This window comes from Rhinolophus sinicus, chromosome 3 (assembly GCF_057876585.1).
Source record: "Rhinolophus sinicus isolate RSI-liver-muscle chromosome 3, RSI-T2T, whole genome shotgun sequence".
NCBI lineage: Eukaryota > Metazoa > Chordata > Mammalia > Chiroptera > Rhinolophidae > Rhinolophus > Rhinolophus sinicus.
Window position 1 is genome coordinate 175,107,727 of NC_142503.1, and position 21,966 is coordinate 175,129,692.

The following is a 21,966-nucleotide window of genomic DNA, read 5'->3' on the forward strand; positions in this document are numbered from 1 at the left end:
ACCTTAAATAAGTACAGGTCCTATTGTTAGTGAATCTAAAATGTCCTACTATCATCCGCAAGAATATTAACAATATAACCACACATGAAATGTTAAATGAATTTAAATTGCTAAGTCATTTTATTTCAAGATGACAACCTCAGAAGAGTTATAGCATTATTCAATGATCAGAGTGATTATTGATCATTTCTACCAGTAAGTGCCAATGTGATTTTCTCCATTGTGTAGTTACCAGTTAGCACTCAGGCAGGTTCAAGGGATTCTTTTTCTTGCCAGGTTTAATTTTTTCTGCTCCTCAACTGTAACTAATCGTGAAACGCCTCCAACAATGATTGCAAGTACTACAAGTAGTGAACGAGTGAACATTAGAACTAGTGCATGGTTTACACTAACAATGATTTTGCTGCGGATACCTAGTTCTTTGCCGGGTGGTGGGCCACTGTCGATACTCCCACCCGATCCTCCTTTATTACACAGCGGGGGGCTCCATCCTTTCTGACAGTGACAATGTTTGTTGTTGTTGCACACCCCTCTGAAACTGCACGTCTTCACATCACAGTCAAAACCCACGTCTTGATAAAAAGTACAATTCTGATTAAAACAGTACTTTCCTGGCCCACACGTGGCCCCATCCACTACAAGTCCGAATTCTGGCACTTCTGCCCCAAAATGTGCATCAAATCCAAAGCATTTTTCTTGTCGCACAGCGTCTACTATTATATGACGAAATGTAGTGTGCTCGCCCCCTCCAGGAACTTCTTGGACATGTCTACAGTGCAACATTCCACAAAAGACATCCTTTGCTTCACATCGATAAGGTCTTCCTCTTCCTCGGATAGTCCTCACCCCACAGTTGCCAAATCGGTCACCCATTACATTCAATTGATTATAGCATGCTGGTGAACCATCTTTTACCTGGTAGCCAAAAAGGGCTTGACACTGCGAGTCACGGTCGGTACAGTTTCCTCTCACACAAACGGCTAATGCTGAACATGGGGTTCCATCCTGGATATAAGAGTCACTTGGACAGACAGGCGTTTGTCCGTTACAGTATTCTGGTAGATCACAAATGCCGAGCGTGTCTCTGCAAATCCATCCCGGTGGGGCATATTTACAGTCCACACAGCAACCTCCTTCACTGCATTTATAGCCAGTGGAGAGGGAACAGTTGGTCTCACAACATTTATCCTCAGCACAATCTTTTAAGGAGCCACAATCACATTCTTCCCTCTGATCTATGATCTTGTCACCACAACGAGGAGCGACATAAGGAAAATTATCGTATGGTTTATTTAACAGACTTAAACAATCATCCGCCAATCCATGAATCCGAGCAAGCAGTCGCTCATAAGAACAATTGCTCAGCATATCATTAACACTAGGCGTAGGAGCCATGACACAGAAGGTTCTTCGGAAACATTTACAATCAGGTTTGTCATGATAAAGACCTAAACTATGACCTAATGCATGAGCAGAAAGAGTAGCAGCTAAAAATACATGAAAATTTGCTACATATAGATACATTGCACCCCAGTTGGGGTTGCATACTCCATCGAAAAAGGCAAAATATAGTGATCCACCGACCTTATGTCCTGTGAGAAGCAGTGAAGTGTCATGAGGAATGCTGAGATACCATCCGTGCCATTTCCACAAACCAAAATGTTCTGTGATATGGTAAGCACTTCCGATTGTTACATCTATCACATCCCAATGCTCCCATATGCACAAAACACGTATATAGACATTTAGATGACTATGCTGGTAAATGGTATGTACTATGCTGTTTAACATCACGATACGCTCTATGACTTCTGTCGTATTAGGCCTCATCTTATATAATGAACGAGAAACTGTATAGTGAAGTTTTAAATATTTCCGGTGTGGCCACCACAAATACACAGGGGCTGCTCTAGGGGTCTCAGCAAGTCCTGCCTCTCCATAGGCTTGACTGGTGTCTTCCCCTTCAATCTTACACCTTTCAACCTCTGCTGATCTTGCTTCTGACACAAGCAGAGAAACCACATGCTCAAATTTGGAAGAAGCCTCCAGTGGTTTGATTTCGTAAGTGAAGTCATCCACCTGTAGCATGCCACGCAGACCCCCATAGCAAGTGTCCAGTGTGCCCCTGGACCCAGGAACCCCTTCCAGGTAGCTGTAGTAGTAACAGTCTCGAGGGACAAAGGGGTAGTCCTCCTGCAGGGCGCCTTGGTCGTTGTCGGTGATGACAGGAAAACGTCTGGGCAGCAAGCTCTTCTTTTCCTTCATGTGAACCACATGTCTGCGGCCCCTGAGGGGAATCTTGTAGGAGAGTTGGTTTTGCAGCCCAGCTCCAACCACCCTGTGGGACACCTTCCTGGGGATCACAACTTCCGAGGAAGTGAAGCGCCATCCTGGTAGGGCATGGGAGCAGCACACCTGGGACAGCAGTAGCCAGAGCAGAGGCAGCCAGAGGTCACCAGTCAGGTGGGCCCGGGCCCAGGCAGGCCCCATGAGTGAGGGAGCCTATGACCAAGGAAACTGCAGTCAGGTGGGAGGCAGGCAAGACCAACTCTGAAACAGCAGCTTTGCCAGCAGTGTAGTCAGGAGGAGAGCAGAGAGGTGGAGGAAGGAGGGGGAGCTATTACATAACAATGGTGTGCTCATTAGGGGAGGCTGTGCTCAGTGAGGTGGGCATCCTGGGCTGAAAGGTCCCCTGGTCTCCTGGAGAAATCACAGGGGAAGAAGAAGTGGGGTTGGTGCAGTTTGAAGACACTTTGCGGCTTCTTTTTCCTCAAGCTTAGAGGAGATAAGGCATCCACATGGAATTAAAACAAAGAATGGAGGGGAAAGTGGAAGCTTCTTCTTACAAGAATTTTGAGGAGAGAAGTCGCTTCTCTCATACTTTGTAGAAACTGAATGCAGTGAGGGGTGATTCATGGAAAGAAAGAGTGAATAGATGTCATGAGTAGAAAAATTAAGGTGTATGATAATAGTTTCTTGTAAAGGGAAACTTATCCCTACCCTATGTCCTGGTGATTCCAGTCCCAGGAAATATCCCACTAAAACTTGTACATGAATGTTCAGAGCAGCTTTGTCCATGAATGTATCCCACAGGCTGGAAACAAACAACCAGTGCTTAATAATCCAATGGATAAACAAAGTGGTGTATTCATCCAGTGGAGTAATCCTCAGTACATCAGAACAGACTTCTCATACGTTAAGAACATGGATAGAACTCACAGATATAATGACAGAAAGAAATCGGACCAAAGGAACTTGATATATGACTTAACTTTTATGAAGTTCCAAAATAGTCCAAAATAAGCTATGGCAATAGAATTTATATCAGTAGCTTCCTGATGTGAAAATGGAGGAATGGAATGAACTTCCTGGTGTGATGGGAAACTTACGTATCTTGATTGGTGTGTCCTAAAGATTGAATGTCTGCGTCCCGCCAAAATTCATAGGTTGAACTCCTGACCCCCAAGGGGGATGGTATTAGGAGGTGAAGCCTTGGGAAGTGATTAGGTCACGGGAGCAGAGCCCTCATGAATGGGATTAGTGCCTTTATAGAAGAGGCTCCGGAGGGATCTCTCAGCCCTTCTGCCATGTGGGGCTACAGGAGTAAGGGGCCATCTGTGACAAAATGAGTAGTTGTAAATTCCTATGCCATTCCTAGCAATGTGTTGTGATTGGCCTAACATTCGTTTTTTAGGTCAGTAGAAACTTTCAATGTTTTCACGGCTATCGCACCTATTTATGCTTTTAAAATTTGCCATAGAGACACAGTTGACTCAGATTACAACGAGATTTTCGTGTGATCCGGTGCAACTGGTTAAACACCAGTGGGTCTCAAGCAGAAAAGAGGCCCCAAGATGGGGCCAGTTTTACTGCTATACTTTCAAACGTGGCTTCTTGTTTAGTTACCTTGGGTAGCAATTGCCCATATCCTCGGGGTTCCTTTTGGCCAGTTCTGTAATTTTGCCTTTCCACCAGCTACTGCGGGTTCTGACGCCAAAGGATCAGAGATATTACAGTACTGAGCTCTATAGTATTACTAAGAATGATGGGGTATGGATGGAAGCACTTAACCTTTAAGGCAAGGTTGACCACACTTGATAATTGCATGGTTTTCATTTTTTAGTTTTCAAAATGGTGAATTACAGTGATTGAATTTTGACTGGTATAAACCTTTCCTCCCCACAATAAACCCCGCTTGGTGAAGTAGTATGCTTTCTATATGTCGTTGGATTTGATTTGCTAATGCATGTGTCTTCCTGTATTCTTAAGGGACAAGGGTCTGGGGATTTCTTGTCTTAGAATATTTTTGTCTGCTTTTGGTGATAAGGTGATGTTGGCTTCATAAAATGTGGTGGGAAGATTCCCTTTACTGGTATTTCCTGGGAGACTTTGTACAGATTTGGTATTATTATATTATTTATAATTTAAATTTTGGTATAATTATTGATGAAAGAAACTGGACCAGAGGTTTCCAACTATAAAATTCATTTCCTATACATATATATTACAGACATATATACGTATAAGTATTCATTATACTTACATAGTAAGTATATAATTAAAAATTACATATACTTATATTTTAACAACTGTAATATATTTTTCATGTAATATATGCACATTGTATTTATATTATTATTATGAGTATTTGAATTGTCTATTTAGTGATCTATGAATATTTCTGTCGTTCAAGGAATTAGTCCATTTTATTAAAACAATCGAATTTATTAAGATCAGTTTGTTCCTAATATCTTCTTATTGTTTTAGTAACATAAGGATCTGTGCTAATGTAGCCTTTCTTTGTGGATAACGGTAAATAGCTATGTCTTCTTTTTTCTCGATTTGTCGTACGAGCCATCAATTTTACTCATCTTTTTCAAAGAACCACCTTTCAGTTTCATTGCTTTCTCTCTACTATTTTCTATTTCCTGTTTTATTTATATCTTTACGTCTGTTATGGTCTTCCTTATTGTCTGTCTTCACTTTACTTTGATTTTTTTTATACTCTATGTTTTCTAGATTTTTAGGGTAAAAGCTCTGATATTGACTTGAAACATATCTTCCCTTGTAATATAAGCTTTTGATGACATAAGTTTGCATCTACTTCATCTTTCAAATGTTGGTTTGCTGTTCTTACTTTCATTCAATTCAAAATATTTTCTGTCTTTTGGGGATTTTTTGTTTAGAAACAAGTTGCTTAATTTATAAATATTCGTGGATTTTTCAAAAAGCTTTCTGCTACTGATTTCTTGTTTATTCCATTATATTAAATGGGTGTAACTGACATGATTTCAGTTCGTTTCAATTTGTTGGTTTTTGTTATATAACCCGGGACATGATCAATCTTAAGATGTTCTTTGTGCACCTGGAAAAAATACGTATCGGTATATACATATGTTCCGTCATTGTGTGGCATGCTCTGCAAATGTCAAGTAGGTCAATTGGTAATGTTGGTCATGTCTTACATGTGTTTATTGTCCAGTTTCCTATCAATTACTAAGACAGGAGTGTTGAAATATTCACCTATAATGGTGGTGTGGGGACAGAGCCAGGAGTGCAGTTTCCAGGCTCTCGGCCTCATGTGGAAAGGTGCTTACTCGGGTAGTAAACAGCCATCAACTGTGATTGGATGGCCATCAGGTGTGGCTAGTTGGCCATCAGCTGTAACCAGTGAGCCATTGGCCACTAATATAACTGCTGTGGCTAAGCTAGCAAAAAAAAATGGGGGCTAGCAAGAAGATGGTGGCTGAGCTAGTAAGCGGCGGAGTGAGGGTTGCGAATCGTGTGGCTCCTGTTTCCTGTGCCTCCTACCCAGCTGCCATACATCCTGCGTTCTTGTGTGGGGAACGGGAGCAGAGACCCCGCAGGCCTCCCCGCATGACAAATGGTGCAGCGAGCAGGGTACGGTGCCGGCCAAAGCTCTCGGAAGGGCGCTGGAGCAGTTTGTGCGTATGAACACTCAGTCTCAGGAAGACCAGAAGCGGCTGCCGGAGGGCTCGACCCCTGTGGAACGGTAGAAAGACATGGACGGTTCCCCAACCAGCATAGGCCGGAGAAAGCGAAGGTTGTTGCGACCCTGTGGGCTGGGAAGTTCTTGCTGAGGCAGCCCGGACGCAGGACTTATAGTCCCAGGAGGAAAAGCTTGCTGAGTCCTCCTTGGGAGATGAGGGTAAGGTCAAGGTCGTCTCAAATGACTATGGACTATGGGGAATTGCCTTCTATCCCTACTTTAATGGACCACTTGACTGTTTGCTTGGGAACATGTCACCATGTAGTGGAACTGGTGGATGTTTGCTTTTTTATTTATTTATTCGTTTCAGGTACACAAGACAAAGCAATACTTAGATGTTTATCATTTATATCCCTCACACTGTGTGAACCCCCCTCCCCCTATCCACTATCCCTCTGACATTGCACAGAGCCATTACATTTCCACTGTCTCTATTTCTAATGCTGTACTCCGCTTCTTGTAAGTATATACATACATACATACATAAATAAATAAATAAATAAATATATATATATATATATATATACACACACACACACACACACACACACATATACATATATATATAAAATTATAGTTGGCATTCATTATTGTTCAGCTTCAGGTGTACAGTGCAGTGATCAGGCATCTACATCATCCCTGAGGTGGTCTCCCAAATGGGACAAGTGCCCATCGGATACCCTACAAAATCTTTACATTATTGACTACATTCCCCAAATTAATTTTCAAAACCCTGTGGCCATCTTGTGGTTACTGACTGTTTACTAATCTCCTCACCTTCCCCTTTATCCCCCCCGCCCCACCCATCTAGCAACACTCAGTTTTTCCTCTATGTTTCCAAAACTGTTTCTGATGAGTTCATTCACTTATTCTTTTCTTTAGATTCCACATATAAGTGAGATCATATGGTATTTGTCTTTCTCTGTCTGACTTAATTCATTTAACATAATGTTCTCTAGGTCCATCCATGTTGTTGCAAATGGTAAGATTTCTTTCTTCTTTATGGCTGCGTAATACTCCATTGTATAAATGTACTCCAGTTTCTTAATCCAGTCATCTACCGATGGGCATTTCGGTTGTTTCCATGTCTTGGCTATTGTGTATAGTGCTGCAATAAACGTAGGAGTGCATAAAGATTTTTGAATTGGAGTTTTGGATTTCTCTGCATAGATACCTAGCAGTAGAATTGCTGGATCATAAGGTAGTTCCATTTTCAGATTTTTGAGATACCTCCATACTGTTTTCCATAGTGGCTGCACCAATCTGCAATCCCACCAACAGTGCACAAGCGTTCCCTTTTCTCCACATCCATGCCAGCACTTGTTGTTTGTTGATTTATTGATGATAGCCATTTTGACTGGGGTGAGGTGGCATCTTATTGTGGTTTTCATTTGCATTTCTCTGATGGTTAGTGAGGGTGAGCATTTCTTCATATGTCTGTTTGCCCTCTGTATGTCCTTTTTCGAAAAATGTCTCTTTATGTCCTCTGCCCATTTTTTAATTGGGTTGTTTGTGTTTTTGGAGTTGAGTTGAGTGAGTTTTTTATAAATTTGTGATATTAACCCCTTATCAGATATATCATTGGAAAATATCTTTTCCCATTCAGTAGGATCCCTTTTTGTTTTATTGATGGTTTCCTTTGTTGTGAAAAAAATTTTAGTTTGATGTAATCCTACATGTTTATTTTTTCTCTTACTTCCCTCGTGTGAGGGGATATATCAGTAAAAATCTTACTCCGAGAAATGTCTGTGAAGTTTCTTCCTATTATTTTCTTCTAGGAATTTTATGGTTTCAGATCTTACATTTAAGTCTTTAAGCCATTTTGAATTTATTTTTGTATGTGGTGTAAGGAGGTGGTCCAGCTTCATTTTTTTGCATGTGTCTATCCAGGTTTCCCAGCACCATTTATCGAATAGACTGTCTTTACCCCACCGTACATTCTTGCTTCCATTGTCGTAGATTAAATGGCCATATAGGCATGGATTTATTTCTGGACTCTCTATTCTGTTCCATTGATACATGTGTCTGTTTTTATGTCAGTACCATGCTGCTTTGATTACTGTAGCCTTGTAGTATAATTTGATGTCAGGTATTGTTATACCTCCCACTTTGTTCTTATTTCTCAAGATTGCTGAGGCTATCCAGGGTCTTTTATGGTCCTATATAAACTTTAGGATTATATGTTCTATTTCTGTGATAAACGTCGTGGGTAGTTTGATAGAAATTGCGTTGAATATGTATATTGCCTTAGGCAGTATGGACATTTTAACTATATTAATTCTTCTTATCCATGAACATGGTGTGTGTTTCCATCTATTTGTATCTTCTTTCATTTCTTTCTTCAGTGTCTTATAATTTTCTGAGTACACATCTTTTACTTCTTTGGTTAAATTTATTCCCAGGTATTTATAGTCTTTGGAGCAATTGTAAATGGGATTGTTTTTTTAATTTCTCCTTCTGATGTTTTATTATTGGTATATACAAATGCAACTGATTTCTGAATATTAATTTTATATCCTCCTACTTTACTAAATTCATCTATCAGCTCTAATAGTTTCTTGGTGGAGTCTTTATGGTTCTCTAGATCTAGTATCACGTCATCTGCATATAATGACAATTTCACTTCCTCCTTACCCATTTGGATGCCTTTTATTTCTTTTTCTTGTCTGACTGCTGTGGCTAGAACTTCCAGCACTATGTTGAATAGAAGTGGAGAAAGTGGGCAACCTTGCTGTTGTGCAGGGTGCCATGTGGGGTCTCTGGTCCTGCTCCCCACACAAGAATGCAGGACATGGTGAGGCCAAAAAGGAACACCCACGGAGCCATACATAGGGGAGTCATACCACTATATTCTCGCTGGCGGCTGCGTTGGAGACACAGGAAGCAGGAGCCACACTGTTCGCAACCCTCACTGCTCCGCTTGCAGGCTCAGCCACCATCTTCTTGCTAGCCCCCATCCTCTGCTAGCCTAGCCACAGCAGTTATATTAGTGGCCAATGGCTCACTGGATACAGCTGACGGCCAACTAGCCACAGCTGACGGCCATGCAATCACAGTTGATGGCCATTTACTACCTGAGCCAGCACCTGTCCATGTGAGGCCGAGAGCCTGGAAACTACTTTCTGGGGCTCTGCCCCCATACTTGCCTTGTTCCTGATCTTAAGGGGAATGGTTTTAGCTTTTACCCATTGAGTATGATGTTAGCTTGGGTTTATCATATATGGCCTTTCTTATGTTGAGATATGATCCCTCTATTCCCACTTTCTTAAGGGTTTTTATCATAAATAGCTGCTGGATTTTATCAAATGCTTTTTCTGCATCTATTGATATGATCATGTGATTTTTATTTTTCATTTTGTTAATGTGGTGTATCACATTAATTGATTTGCGGATGTTGAACCACCCTTGCATACCAGGGATGAATCCCACTTGATCATGGTGTATGATCTTTTTAATGTATTGCTGAATTCTGTTTGCTCATGTTTTGTTGAGGATTTTTGCATCTATGTTCATTAGAGATATCGGCCTGTAGCTTTCTTTTTTTGTGGTGTCTTTGTCTGCTTTTGTGATCGGGGTGATAGTGGCTTCATAAAAAGTGTTTGGGAGCCTTCCCTCCTTCTGGATTTTTTGGAAGAGCTTGAGGAGAATAGGTGATAATTCTTTTTTGAATGTTTTGTAAAATTCACCTGTAAAGCCATCTGGTCCAGGGCTTTTGTTTGTTGGGAGATTGTTGATTACTGATTCAATTTCCCTGGTGGTAATCAGGCTATTCAGGTTTTCTGTTTCTTCTTGAGTTAGCCTTGGAAGGTTGTATGCCTGTAGAAAATTGTCCATTTCTTCCAGATTGTCAAATTTGTTGGCATATAGTTGCTCATAGTAATTTCTTAAAATTTTTTGTATTTCTGTGGTGTCTGTTGTCACTTCTCCTCTTTCATTTCTGATTTTATTAATTTGGGTCCCCTCTCTCTCTTTTTTAATGAGTCTGGCTAAAGGTTTGTCAATTTTGTTTATCTTCTCTAAGAACCAACCCTTGGATTCATTGATCTTTGGTATTGCTTTTCTGGTTTCTATTTCATTTATTTCCGCTCTGATCTTTATTATCTACTTCCTTGTATTACCTTTGGGCTTATTTTGCTCTTCTTTTTCCAGATCCCTTAAGTGTGAAGATAAACTGTTGATTAGTGATGTTTCTTGTTTCTTTAGGTAGGCCTGCAACGCTATGAATTTCCTTCTTAGGACTGCTTTCGCGGCATCCCATAGATTTGGGGTCGTCGTGTTTTCATTTTCGTTTGTCTCGAGATATCTTTTGATTTCTTCCTTGATCTCCTGGTTGACCCATTCATTATTTAGTAACATGTTATTCAGCCTCCATGAATTGGTGTGTCTTCCGGTTTTTTTCCTGTAGTTCATGTCTAATTTCATAGTACTGTGGTCTGAGAAGACAATTGGTATGATTTCAATTTTCTTAACTTTATCAAGACTTGTTTTGTGGCCTAACATATGGTCTATCTTGGAAAATGTTCCATGTGCGCTTGAGAAGAACGTGTATTCTGCAGCATTGGGGTGAAATGCTCTGAAAATACCAATTAAATCCAAGTGGTCCAATGTCTCATTTAACGCTGTTGTTTCCATATTGATTTTCTGTCTGGAAGACCTGTCCCTTGTTGTCAGAGGTGTGTTGAAGTCCCCTACTATGATAGTATTACTGTTGATCTCTGTCTTTATGTCGGTCAATATCTGTTTTATATATTTAGGTGCTCCTATGTTGGGTGCATAGATGTTTACTAGGGTTATGTCCTCTTGTCGGATCGATCCCTTTATTATTATATAGTGCAAATCTTTGTCTTTTAATATGTTCTTCATTTTAAATTCTATTTTGTCAGATATAAGTATTGCAACTCCAGCTTTTTTCTCATTTCCATTTGCATGAAATATCTTACTCCAACCCTTCACTTTCAGCCTGTGTGTGTCTTTTGATCTGAGGTGAGTCTCTTGTATACAGCATATACAAGGGTGTTGCTTTCTTATCCACTCAGCTACCTTATGTCTCTTGATTGGAGCATTTAATCCGTTTACATTTAAAGTGATTATTGATAGGTACATAGTTATTGCCATTTTTTAATTTTTAGTTAGACTGTTTTCATCTTTCTTTTATTTACAGAAGTCCTTTTAGTATTTCTTGCAAGGCTGGCTTGGTGGTAATAAATTCCTTTAGCTTATTCTTTTCTGGGAAGCTCTTTATCTCTCCATCAACTTTAAATGATAGCCTTGCTGGATAAAGCAATCTAGGTTGTAGGCCTTTTTTTCCATCACTTTGAGTCTCTCCTGCCACTCCCTCCTGGCCTTCAATGTTTCTGTAGAAAAGTCATTTGATAGTCTTATGGGAGTTCCCTTATATGTAACCCTCTGTCTTTCTCTTGCTGCTTTTAGGATTCTCTCTTTGTCTTTAACTGTTGCCATTTTAACTATAATGTATCTTGGTGTGGGCCTGTTGGGTTTATACCGGTTGGAACTTTCTGCACTTCCTGGGCTTGTATGTTGGTTTCCTTCATCAGGTTAGGGAAGTTTTCAGACATTATTACTTCAAATATGTTCTCAATCCCTTACTTCCTCTCTTCACCTTCTGGTATTCCTATGATGTGCATGTTGTTGCGCTTGATGTTATCCCAGAGGTCTCTTAAACCATCTTCATTGGTTTTTATTCTTTTTTCTTTCTGTTGTTCTGTTTGGGTGATCTCTGCTAACTTGTCTTCTAAGTGGCTGATTCGATCCTCTGCTTCATCTAAACTGCTGTTAATTCCTTCAAGTGAGTTCTTTATTTCAGTAATTGTGTTCTTTAGTTCTAACTGGTTGTTCATTATGATTTCTACATCCTTCTTTATGTAGTCTCTAAGCTCCTTAAACATTCTTATCATCAGTGTTCTGAACTCTGTCTCTGATAGGTTGGTTACCTCTGTTTCATTTGGTTCCATTTCTGGAGGTTTCTTCCATTCTTTTACTTGGGACATATTTCTTTGTTTCCCCATTCTGGCTGACTCTGTGTTTGCTTCGATGTATTAGGCAGATCTCCTAGAGTTCTTATTTCTTGCTGGGGTATCTTATGTAGTATGTGCCCTTTATATTTGACTTGCACTACTTCATTCTTCTCCTCTGCATGTGCTCCAAAGGTGACTCTTGTGTTGTGTATATTGTCCTGTTAAAGAAGATCTTTAATTGCTTTTCGCTTGTGAGTAGGTGGGGTTAACTCCTAGGCTGATTAGTTGTGAGACTTGGCTCTGCCCACTGCAGGGCGTTCTGCTGCTTGAGGGTTGACCACTTAAATGTGGTTTGGCCTCGGTGGGCTCTTGTGCCTGTAGAGAATTCCCTCTGGGTGTGTCAGTTGTAGGTCAAACCCGGTTGTACTCTGGTTTGGTCTGGAGTTGGCTTCTGGGTGTGTTGAATCTTGTGCCTCTTAAGCTGAGCCCTGGTAGGGCAATTTCAGAACAAAGCAAATCACCAAGCACAACAACAACAACAACAACAAAGAAAAAATCAAATACCTTCACATGTAAAAACAACCGACAATCCCCACTCAACACAGACAAAGATATCAAAGATATAAAGACAAAACAAAACAAAACAAAAAGCAGCGCCAGTCTTGGCGTAAGCCCACCAAGTAATCTCCAGGTTTTCCTCTGCTGTACCAAAGAGTCCTCTGCGTATTGTGCAGGCAGAGCTGGTCACCTGGTGCCCAGAGTGACGTTGGAACTGCAGATTTAGTTGCGTGGGGCTGAGGGATCTGGATGGTAGTTTCTACAAAGTCAGTGCAGTTTCTACTCTTGCCTGCACATATGCGCACTGAGAGTAGCACCACCAGCCCTGTGTCTAGTTCTCCTGAGTCTTAGGGCACTTCTTCCGTGTGTGTGGGGGGTGGGGGGTGGGCGCGGGTGGGAGATTTCTGAGCTGCTGAAAGTCCAGAGCTGCATCTGCGCTTACAGCTGATCCCTGGGAGTGCCTCTGCAGTTGTAATTGCCCCGCCCTAGGCAGGCCAGAAAGGGTGGGGGCTGGGGATGGAAGGGTCTTCTCTCTCCCAGGTCAGCCATGTCACACTCTTCCCGCAGGCCACAAAAGATGGTGGCTGGGGGTGGAGGAGTCTCTTCTCCCCTAGCCCAGCAAAAATTGTAGTCTTCCCGGCCTCTTCCCTGGGTCAGAGCGGCACACTGGTCTTCCCAGAGCCTGAGCACTAAGGCTCCTCTGTAATCTGACACTATTCGTCAATTCAGGGGCCAGTTTAAGTCTCTGGAAGGGTGGGGGTAGGATTGGAAGAGCGGGGAGAGGGGCCCAGGTATGGAGTTTGTGTCCTTTGTCCATCTAGGGCCCAACTGCAGGTCTCACTGAGGTTATTACCTCAAATGCTGGATATGCTGCCCCCTTGGCGGGAGAGATCAGCTGTGGGACGCAGGGAAAGAGCCCACCTCCTGGCTTTTGTGTTCTCTGTTCCGTCCTGGGATCCCCTATGTCTCTGCCGCTGTGGATGCCGGCTGCGTTTCCACCGCCGCAGATGCGGACTGCATTTCCACCGCTGCAGATGCGGGCCAGGTCTCCACTCCACTCCCTTCCCTCTTCCCTTGTTCACCCAATTTGCCCACCTTCAAGTAATTCTTGCATGAGTCTCTTAGCTGTTCTGCGTGATGAGCGGAGAGTCCTTTGATGGGTTATAGATGTCCCGTTTGTGATAAGATCCGGAGAACTCAAAAAGTGTGCCCCGCTGCCGCCATTCCTATTATCTGCTTTTGTGTTTTGACCGGCCGCCATTGAGAATATGTAAGCACATTGACTGTGAGTCGCTGTTGTTCCAGAATGGTACCCTGAGAGGCCCAGAGAGAGTGGCAGTGCCCTGAGAAACCCTGACTGTGTCGGGGGAGACTGGTGGTATCCTAAGAAGCCCAGGAAGTCTGGCTGTGCCCAGAAGGACTGATGGTGCCCTGAGGAACCCTGGCTGTGCCCAGAGAGCCTGGCTGCATCCAGGATATTGCATTCACCTCCAGGCTCCTCGCACAGGGCCCCTCGCAGAAGACGCTTGTCGCGTAGATTGTGAGGCGAGAGCCTGTAGGGGTGGAGTGTGGAGGCAGAGCCAGGAGTGCAGTTTCCAGGCTCTTGCCTCATGTGCAAAGGTGCTCACTCAGGTAGTAAATGGCCACCAACTGTGACTGGATGATTATCAGTTGTGGCTAGTTGACTGTCAGCTGTAACCAGTGAGCCATTGGCCATTAATATAACTGCTGTGGCTAAGCTAGCAAAAAAAATGGGAGCTAGCAAGAAGATGGTGGCTGAGCTAGCAAGCAGTGGAGTGAGGGTTGCGGCTCGTGTGGCTCCTGTTTCCTGTGTCTCCAACCCAGCTGCCAGAGAGAATATAGTGGTATGACTCCCCTACCAAATGGCTCCATGGGTGTTCCTTTTTGGCCTCACCGTATCCTGCATTCTTGTATGGGGAACGGGAGCTGACACCCCGCAGGCCGCCCCACATGACAGGTGGAGTAATCTATTTCTTCTTCAATTTCCAGATTTTGCTTCACATAACTTCAGTTTTATTAGTAGTTGCATATATATGCAGAATCCTTACATCGTGAAAAATTAAACCCTTTGTCATGAATTTTCTCACTTTATCCCTGTCAATGTTCCTTGTTTTGAAATCTACTTTTTCAACATTAATTTCACATTCCCAGTGTTCTTTGACTAGTGCGTTCATAATAGCCCTTTTCCATATCATTTTACTTTCATCTGGTACTTTATTTTTCATGTTTTTCTTGTAGATAACAACTACCTGATCCGTGATTTTTTAATCCAATATGATAATACAGGTTTTTCAAATGGAGTACTGATTATGTAGTTGCGATCCAATTTCAGCTACAGAAAAAGAGATGCTTCATCAGCATTCCATCAAAAAGTGAATATAACTAGGTGACCAATTTCAAAGCTGCAGAGAGGTTCAAACAATCATGTTTTGGGGGGAATGTTACACTGTGATAATATCAACCAAATTCTTCGTGAAGGTGCACACACCACATTTCATCATATAATAGTACAAAAGTCACCAAGAAAATACTTTGGATACAATGTATATGAACAGAGAGTATACTCAAATAAATAGTCAATGAGAACTTTCCAAATTTGTGGAAAGAACTGGATCATCGAATGCAAGAAGCAAATAGAACACCTAATTACCTCAATCCCAACAGACCTTCTCCAAGGCACGTTGTACTGAAGCTGTCAAAAATTAACGACAAACAGAATCCTCAAGGCAGCCAGGAAAAGACGATGGTAACCTACAAAGGAAAGTCCATTAGATTATCATCAGAGTTTTCTGCAGAAACTCCACAAGCCAGGAGGGAGTGGAATTAAATATTCACACTATTGAAAGAGAGAAATTATGAGCCAAGAATAATATATCCAGCAAAGATATCCTTTAGATATGAAGGACGAATAAAGACCTTTCCAGACATGCAAAAGCTCATGGAATTTTCTAACACATGGTCTGCACTACAAGAAATACTGAAGGAGGCTATTCACCCTGAAACAGAAAAGCAAAAGAATACAAGACCATCACTAGTATTACGAACAGACAGAAGCAGGAAATAGCAACCCCTACATCAAATAGGACACTATACACTTAAACATAACATACAGGATAAAGAAGGAAACAAACAAACAAAAAACACAGAAAAAGAGGAAAAGACAGCTTGCTACTATGCACCGAAATCAACTCAAAGCATAAATAAGGATAATTTGTGACAACAAAAATATCAAAGGGGAGAGAGTAAAGGTCTGAACCAGCACAAGGGAATGGAGAAAGTGAGCATGCTGAAGAAAATGGAAGACTCTAAATATGAAACTTTCTTTTACATAAACTTAACAGTAAGTGCTCAAAACAAACAAACAAACAAAAATCCAGAACTGAAATATGCAACATAAAAAAAGAAGAAATAAGGGGGAACATCATAGAATACCACCACACTGAAATAACAGACAGCAACAAAAAGGCAAAGAAACAATGGAGACACAGTCCCACCAGAAAACCAGCGATAGAATGACAGGAAATTCTCATATATCAATAATCACCCTAAATGTAAATGGGCTGAACTCACCAATAAAAAGGCACACAGTAGCAGATAGGATCAAAAAACTAAACCCGGCCATATGCTGTTTCCAAGAGACACATCCAGCTACAAGGACAAATATAGACTCAAAGTGAAAGGGTGGAAACTGACACTCCAAAGCAAATGGTATTCAGAGAAAAGCCCATCTGGCCATACTGACATCAGATGAAACAGACTTCAGGATAAAAAAGGTAACAAAAGAAAAAGATGGACATTTCATAATGATAAAGGGGACTATACAACAAGAAGACATAACAGTCATCAATATTTATGCCCCCAGTCAGGGAGCACCGAAATATACCAAGCAACCACTAACAGAACTAAGGGAGAAATTGACCAAAACACAATTGTACTAGAGGACCTGAATACATCGTTGACAGCTATAGATAGATCATCCAAACAGAAAATAAATCATGAAATATCAGCCCTCATTGACACATTAGATGGAATGGACGTAATTGACATTTATAGAGCACTTCATCCTAGAACATCAGACTATACAATCTTTTCTAGTGTACTTGGAACATTCTCAAAAATACACCACATATTGGGACATAGAACTAGCCTCAGCAAATTTAAGAAGATTGAAATCATCCCAAGCATATTCTCTGATCACAAGGCTTTCAAATTGGATATCAACAGCACAAAGAAAGTAGGAAAAACCACAAATATGTGGAGATTAAACAACATACTCTTAAAGAACGACTGGGTCAAAGAAGAAATAACAGGACAGATCCAAAGATACATAGAAACAAGTGACAATGAAAATACATCCTACCAAAATTGTGGGGATGCATTGAAAGCAGTTTTAAGAGGGAACTTTATACCATTACCAGCCTATCTCAAGAAAGAAGAACAATCCCAGATAAATAACCTCACGCTACACCTTAAAAAACTAGAAAAAGAAGAACAAATGAAACCCAAAGTCAGCAGAAGGAAGGAAATAATAAAAATCAGAGCAGAACTAAATGAAACAGAGAACAAAGAGACAATAGAAAAAATTAATGCAACAAAGAGCTGGTTCTTTGAAAAGATTAATAAAATTGACAATCCCTTGGCTAGACTCACTAGGATAAAAAAGAAAAGACACAATTAAACAAAATCAGAAGTGAAAGAGGGGAAGTTACCATGGATTCCACAGAAATACAAAGCATTGTTAAAGAATACTATGAAGGATTATATGCCACCAAATTCAATAACCTAGAAGAAATGGACAAGTTCTTAGAAACATATAGCCTTCCTAGGCTGAATCACGAAGAACTGGAAAATCTAAAAAGAGTGATCAACAGTAAGGAAACTGAATCAGTCATCTAGAACCTTCCCAAAAGCAAAAGTCTGGGACCAGATGGCTTCACTAGTGAATTCTACCAAGCAATCAAAGATCTTATATCTGTCCTACTCAAAAAAATTGAAGAAGAGACAATACTCCCTAACTCATTTTACGAGGCCAACATTACCGTGATACCAAAACCTGGTAAGGATAATGCCCAAAAAACAAAATTACACACCAGTAACTCTGATGAATACAGACACAAAATCCTAAACAAAATTCTAGCAAATCGAACAGAACAATGCATTGAAAAGAGTATACATCACGATCAAGTGGGGTTCATCCCAGGGACACAAGAATGGTTCAACATACGTGAATCGATCAATGTGATACACCGCATAAACAAAATAAAGGACAAAGATCATATGATTATATCGATAGACACAGAAAAAGCATTTGCAAGATACAACTATGATTACAACACTTAATAAAATGGGTATAGAAGGAAAATACCTCAACATAATAAAGGCCATATGTGACAAACCCTCAGCTACTATCATAATTCACAGTGAAAAAGTGGAGCATGTTGCTCTATGTTCAGGAACACGACAGGGCTGGCCCCTATCACCTCTGCTTTTCAACACAGTATTGGAAGTCCTCGCCAGAGCAATCAAGCAAGAGAAAGAAATAAAAGGCATCCATATTGGGAATGAAGAAGTTGAATTGTCACTTTTTGCAGATGACATCATGCTATATCTAGAAAATCCTAAAGACACTGCCAAAACGCTATTAGAAAAAATGAATGAATACAGTAAAGTTGCCAGCTACAAAATCAATGTACAAAAGTCCATTGCATTCCTATATACTAACAATGAAATCACAGAAGAGGAAATAATAATAATAATAATAATAAAACAAGTCTTTTTCAATTGCAACAAAAATATAAGAATACCTAGGAATAAACTTAACCAAGGATGTGAAAGACTATATACTGAAAACTATAAGACATTTTTGCAAGAAATTTTGCAAGAAACACAAAGAAATGGAAAGACATTCCGTGTTCAAGGACTGGAAGAATCAATATAGTCAAAATGGCTATATTACCCAAAGCAACATACAGACTTAATGAAATCCCCATCAAAATCCCAATGGCATTTTTTATAGAACAAAAAATCATCAGATTTGTATGGAATCACAAAAGACCCTGAATAGTCAATGCAATCCTAAGAGAAAAGAATAATGCTGGAGGTCTGACACTCCCTGACTTCAGCTTGTACTACAGGGCAACAATAATCAAAACAGCATGGTATTGGCAGAAAAACAGACACACAGAGCAATGGAATAGAATTTAGAACCCAGAAATAAACCCATATAAATATGGACTGATGATTTTTGACAAAGAAGCCAAAAACATACAATGGAAAAAAAGGCAGCCTCTTCAATAAACGCTGCTGGAAAAACTGGAAAGCCACGTGCAAGAGAGAGAAACTGGACTGCTATCTGTCACCGTCTTCTAGTTTTCAATTTCACTGTTTTCTGCTCTAATGTTTATTATTTCTTCTCCTGCTTTCTTTTGATTAAATTAAATGGCAGACTATTTATTCAAGATTTTTCTTCTCTAATATATGCAATCAGCGTTATAAATTATCTTAAACATTGATTTGCTGCACCCCACAAAGTTTGATAAGTTGTAGGATTTCCAGTCTTTGAGATTTATTAGCGTGCTTTATTTCCCAGGACATGTTTATTTAGTAAATGTTCCATGTGACTTTCAGAAGGATGTGTATTCTGTTGTTGTTGAATGCAGTATTCTATAAATGTCATTTATATCCAGTTGATTGATGGTGCTGTCGAATTCAGCTATATTCTTCCTTACTGATTTTCTGCTTCCTAGGTCTATCGATTGCTGGTAGAGGGTTGCTGATGTCTCCAAATATTTGTGCATTCATCCATTTCTTATTGCAGGTTTGTAATTTTTCACCTTAAATATTTTGCCACCCTGCTGTCAGGCACATACACATTAACAATTGTTATACCTTCTTGGAGAATTGACCACTTTATGATTATTTAATGATCCTTTGTATCCCTGATTATTTGCATTGCTCTAAATTCTGCTTCGTCTGAAATTAATACAGCCACTCCAGCATAAATTTGACTAGTTTTGGCATATCATTATCCATCCTTTTACTCTTAATCCATCTGTAGGTTTAAAGTAGGGTTCTTGTAGACAACATATAGTTGGGTCTTGTACTTTGTATGCCCTGATAATTTCTGCCTCTTAAATTGTTTATTTAGACCATTCACATTTAAGGTGATTATAGATATGTGATTAATATTTACCATATTTTTAAAAGTCTTCTGTTCTTTGCTCTGTTCTTTGTTTCTTTGTTTTCCACTCTTCCTTCATTTTGGCTCCTGTGGTTTTAATTCTGAAAATTTTTTCTCATTCAAATGAAGCCTAAAATTTGAGTTCCCTTTAGCCTCTTTGCCATTTCTTTATAGTATCAATGTCTTAAATACTTCCTCTGCATACACTGCATACACTGAGGCAATAATATATTTTTGCTTCAGCTATCAAACGTAATTTAGAAAATTCAGGAGGAAAAGTACATTGTACTTACCCATGAGCTGACTCTTCCATTGTCCTCCTTCCTTCCCAACATTGTAAGATGCCTTGTTTTATAATTTCTTTTGTTTTAGGAATTTTCTTTAGCCATTGTTTTCAGGTAACAAATTCTCTTAGTTTTCCTTCATCTGAGAATGCCTTGATTTCCTCTTCATTCCTGATGGATATTTTCACTGGATATAAATTTCTGGATTGACATTTCTTTGAACTCTTCTAACATATTTTGCTACTTCCTTCTGGCTTCTGTGGTTTCTAATGAGAAATCTGTCTTTCAAATGTTTCTCCCCATAGGTACGATTAGGCAAGATGTTCATTCTCTTCAAGCACTTTCAAGACTGTTTTTCTTTGCCCTTAGATTTCAAAATGTGATTATGATGTGTCTTGACGTGGGTTTCTTTGGATATATCCTGTTTGTGGACCTCTCAGCTTCTTCAATCTGTAGGCTATAACTTTTGACAAATTTAAGAAAACTTCAGCCATTATTTCTTTGAGTACTTTTCAGCCCTGCCCTATTCTTCTCTCCTACCTTGATTGACTGTGATAACCTGAATGTCAGATCTTTTGTTATAGTCCCACAGGACCCAGAGTCTCTTCATATTTTCTCAAGTCTATTATCTCTGCTTTTGAGATTTGATGATAACTCTTCTTCAATGTTTGAGTTCTGTGATTAATTTCTCTGTTCTATTTTGTTGTTGAGCACATCCAGTGACTTTCTGGCTTTGGGTTTTGTGCTTTTCACTTACAAAATTTCCATTATTTTCATTTTTATATCACATATATTTGGTGAGACTTTATTTTTCTGCAAGTTTCTATTTTTAAGAATTATTTCACTCATATTTCTCATTGCTCATTGAAACATTTTTACGATGGCTGTTTCAAAATCCCTATCAGATAATACCAACAGCTGCATCATTTCAGAGTTGGCATCTGTGGATTGTATTTTCTCATTCAAGTTAAAACATTCCTAGTTGTTTGTATGACAGGTGCATTTCCATTGTATTCTAAAAAAAATTTTGGTGTTATATTTTGAGGCTCTAGATCTTATTTAAATATCAGGCACCCTCTGACATTGTACTACCAGAGAAACAAAAGCATTGCATTGTTATTGCTGGATGGTGGTACATGTCCAGGTTCTCCACTCAGTGTCTGTTGACATGCTAGGGGGAAGGGGAACCTCATAGTGTAAGGTGTGGAAGTTCATTCTCCCGATCTTGGCCTCTGCTGATACCACCCTGGCTGGCAAATTGAAGGATGCCTCATTACCGCTGCCCAAATGGCCTCCACTAACATTGTGGAATGGGGCCTCAGTACTACATGATGAGGATGAAGACCCAGAACTCTATTTGACCTTCACTGACACCACTCTACTGTGGGGGATGAGGCACCTCATTAGAGCAGGGTGAGATGGGAAGTCTAAGCTTTCCATGTGGCCTTTGCTGGTAAAGATGCATGTGGGGCTACAATTTTTCCCAGCACATTTCGCTAGAGTAGGACAGTGCTTTTCTAAAAGGTTTCTGCCTTATCAGGCTGTTCATTTCTTGGTCCGTTGAGTAGAGAGAGAAAACTTGTCTTGGAGCCTTTTGAAAATCTGTCCATTGCATTTCAGGATTGAAGGCTTATCCAGACTGCAATGAGAGTAAAAGAAAATGCAGACACCACCATGTTGTTCCTTAAGTCCAAATGTCCCTAACTGGTCTGTATTCTTTGCTCCACATTTTTTTAACGTTCTTGTGTTTATTTTACATATAAAATACAGTGATTTAACCTGTATTGAGCAGGAGCAATAGGGATAAGAGTGTTTATTCTCTCTTTTCTGGAACCAAAAAGCCTTAATGCTATTTTAAAAACAAATAAATATTATTCCTTCTTAAACCAAGAGAGAACAAGCCAAAACTACTTTTGGAAGCTTTCGATCTTTTCCCAC

The 21,966-nt window shown here is 40.1% G+C and overlaps 1 protein-coding gene across 1 annotated transcript; it reads right to left on the minus strand.

Moving 5' to 3' along the window:
* Positions 1–213: 213 nt before the first annotated feature.
* Positions 214–3,127, minus strand: LOC141570758 (disintegrin and metalloproteinase domain-containing protein 21-like). The gene has a single exon (XM_088796402.1). It carries the CDS (start codon positions 2,488–2,490, stop codon positions 253–255), a length of 2,238 nt encoding a protein of 745 aa, XP_088652528.1. The 5' UTR covers positions 2,491–3,127; the 3' UTR covers positions 214–252.
* Positions 3,128–21,966: the final 18,839 nt, after the last annotated feature.

Excerpts from the sequence above, each read along its gene's own strand:
- LOC141570758 (XM_088796402.1), bottom strand. The coding sequence starts at position 2,490 with ATGGGGCCTGCCTGGGCCCGGGCCCACCTGACTGGTGACCTCTGGCTG.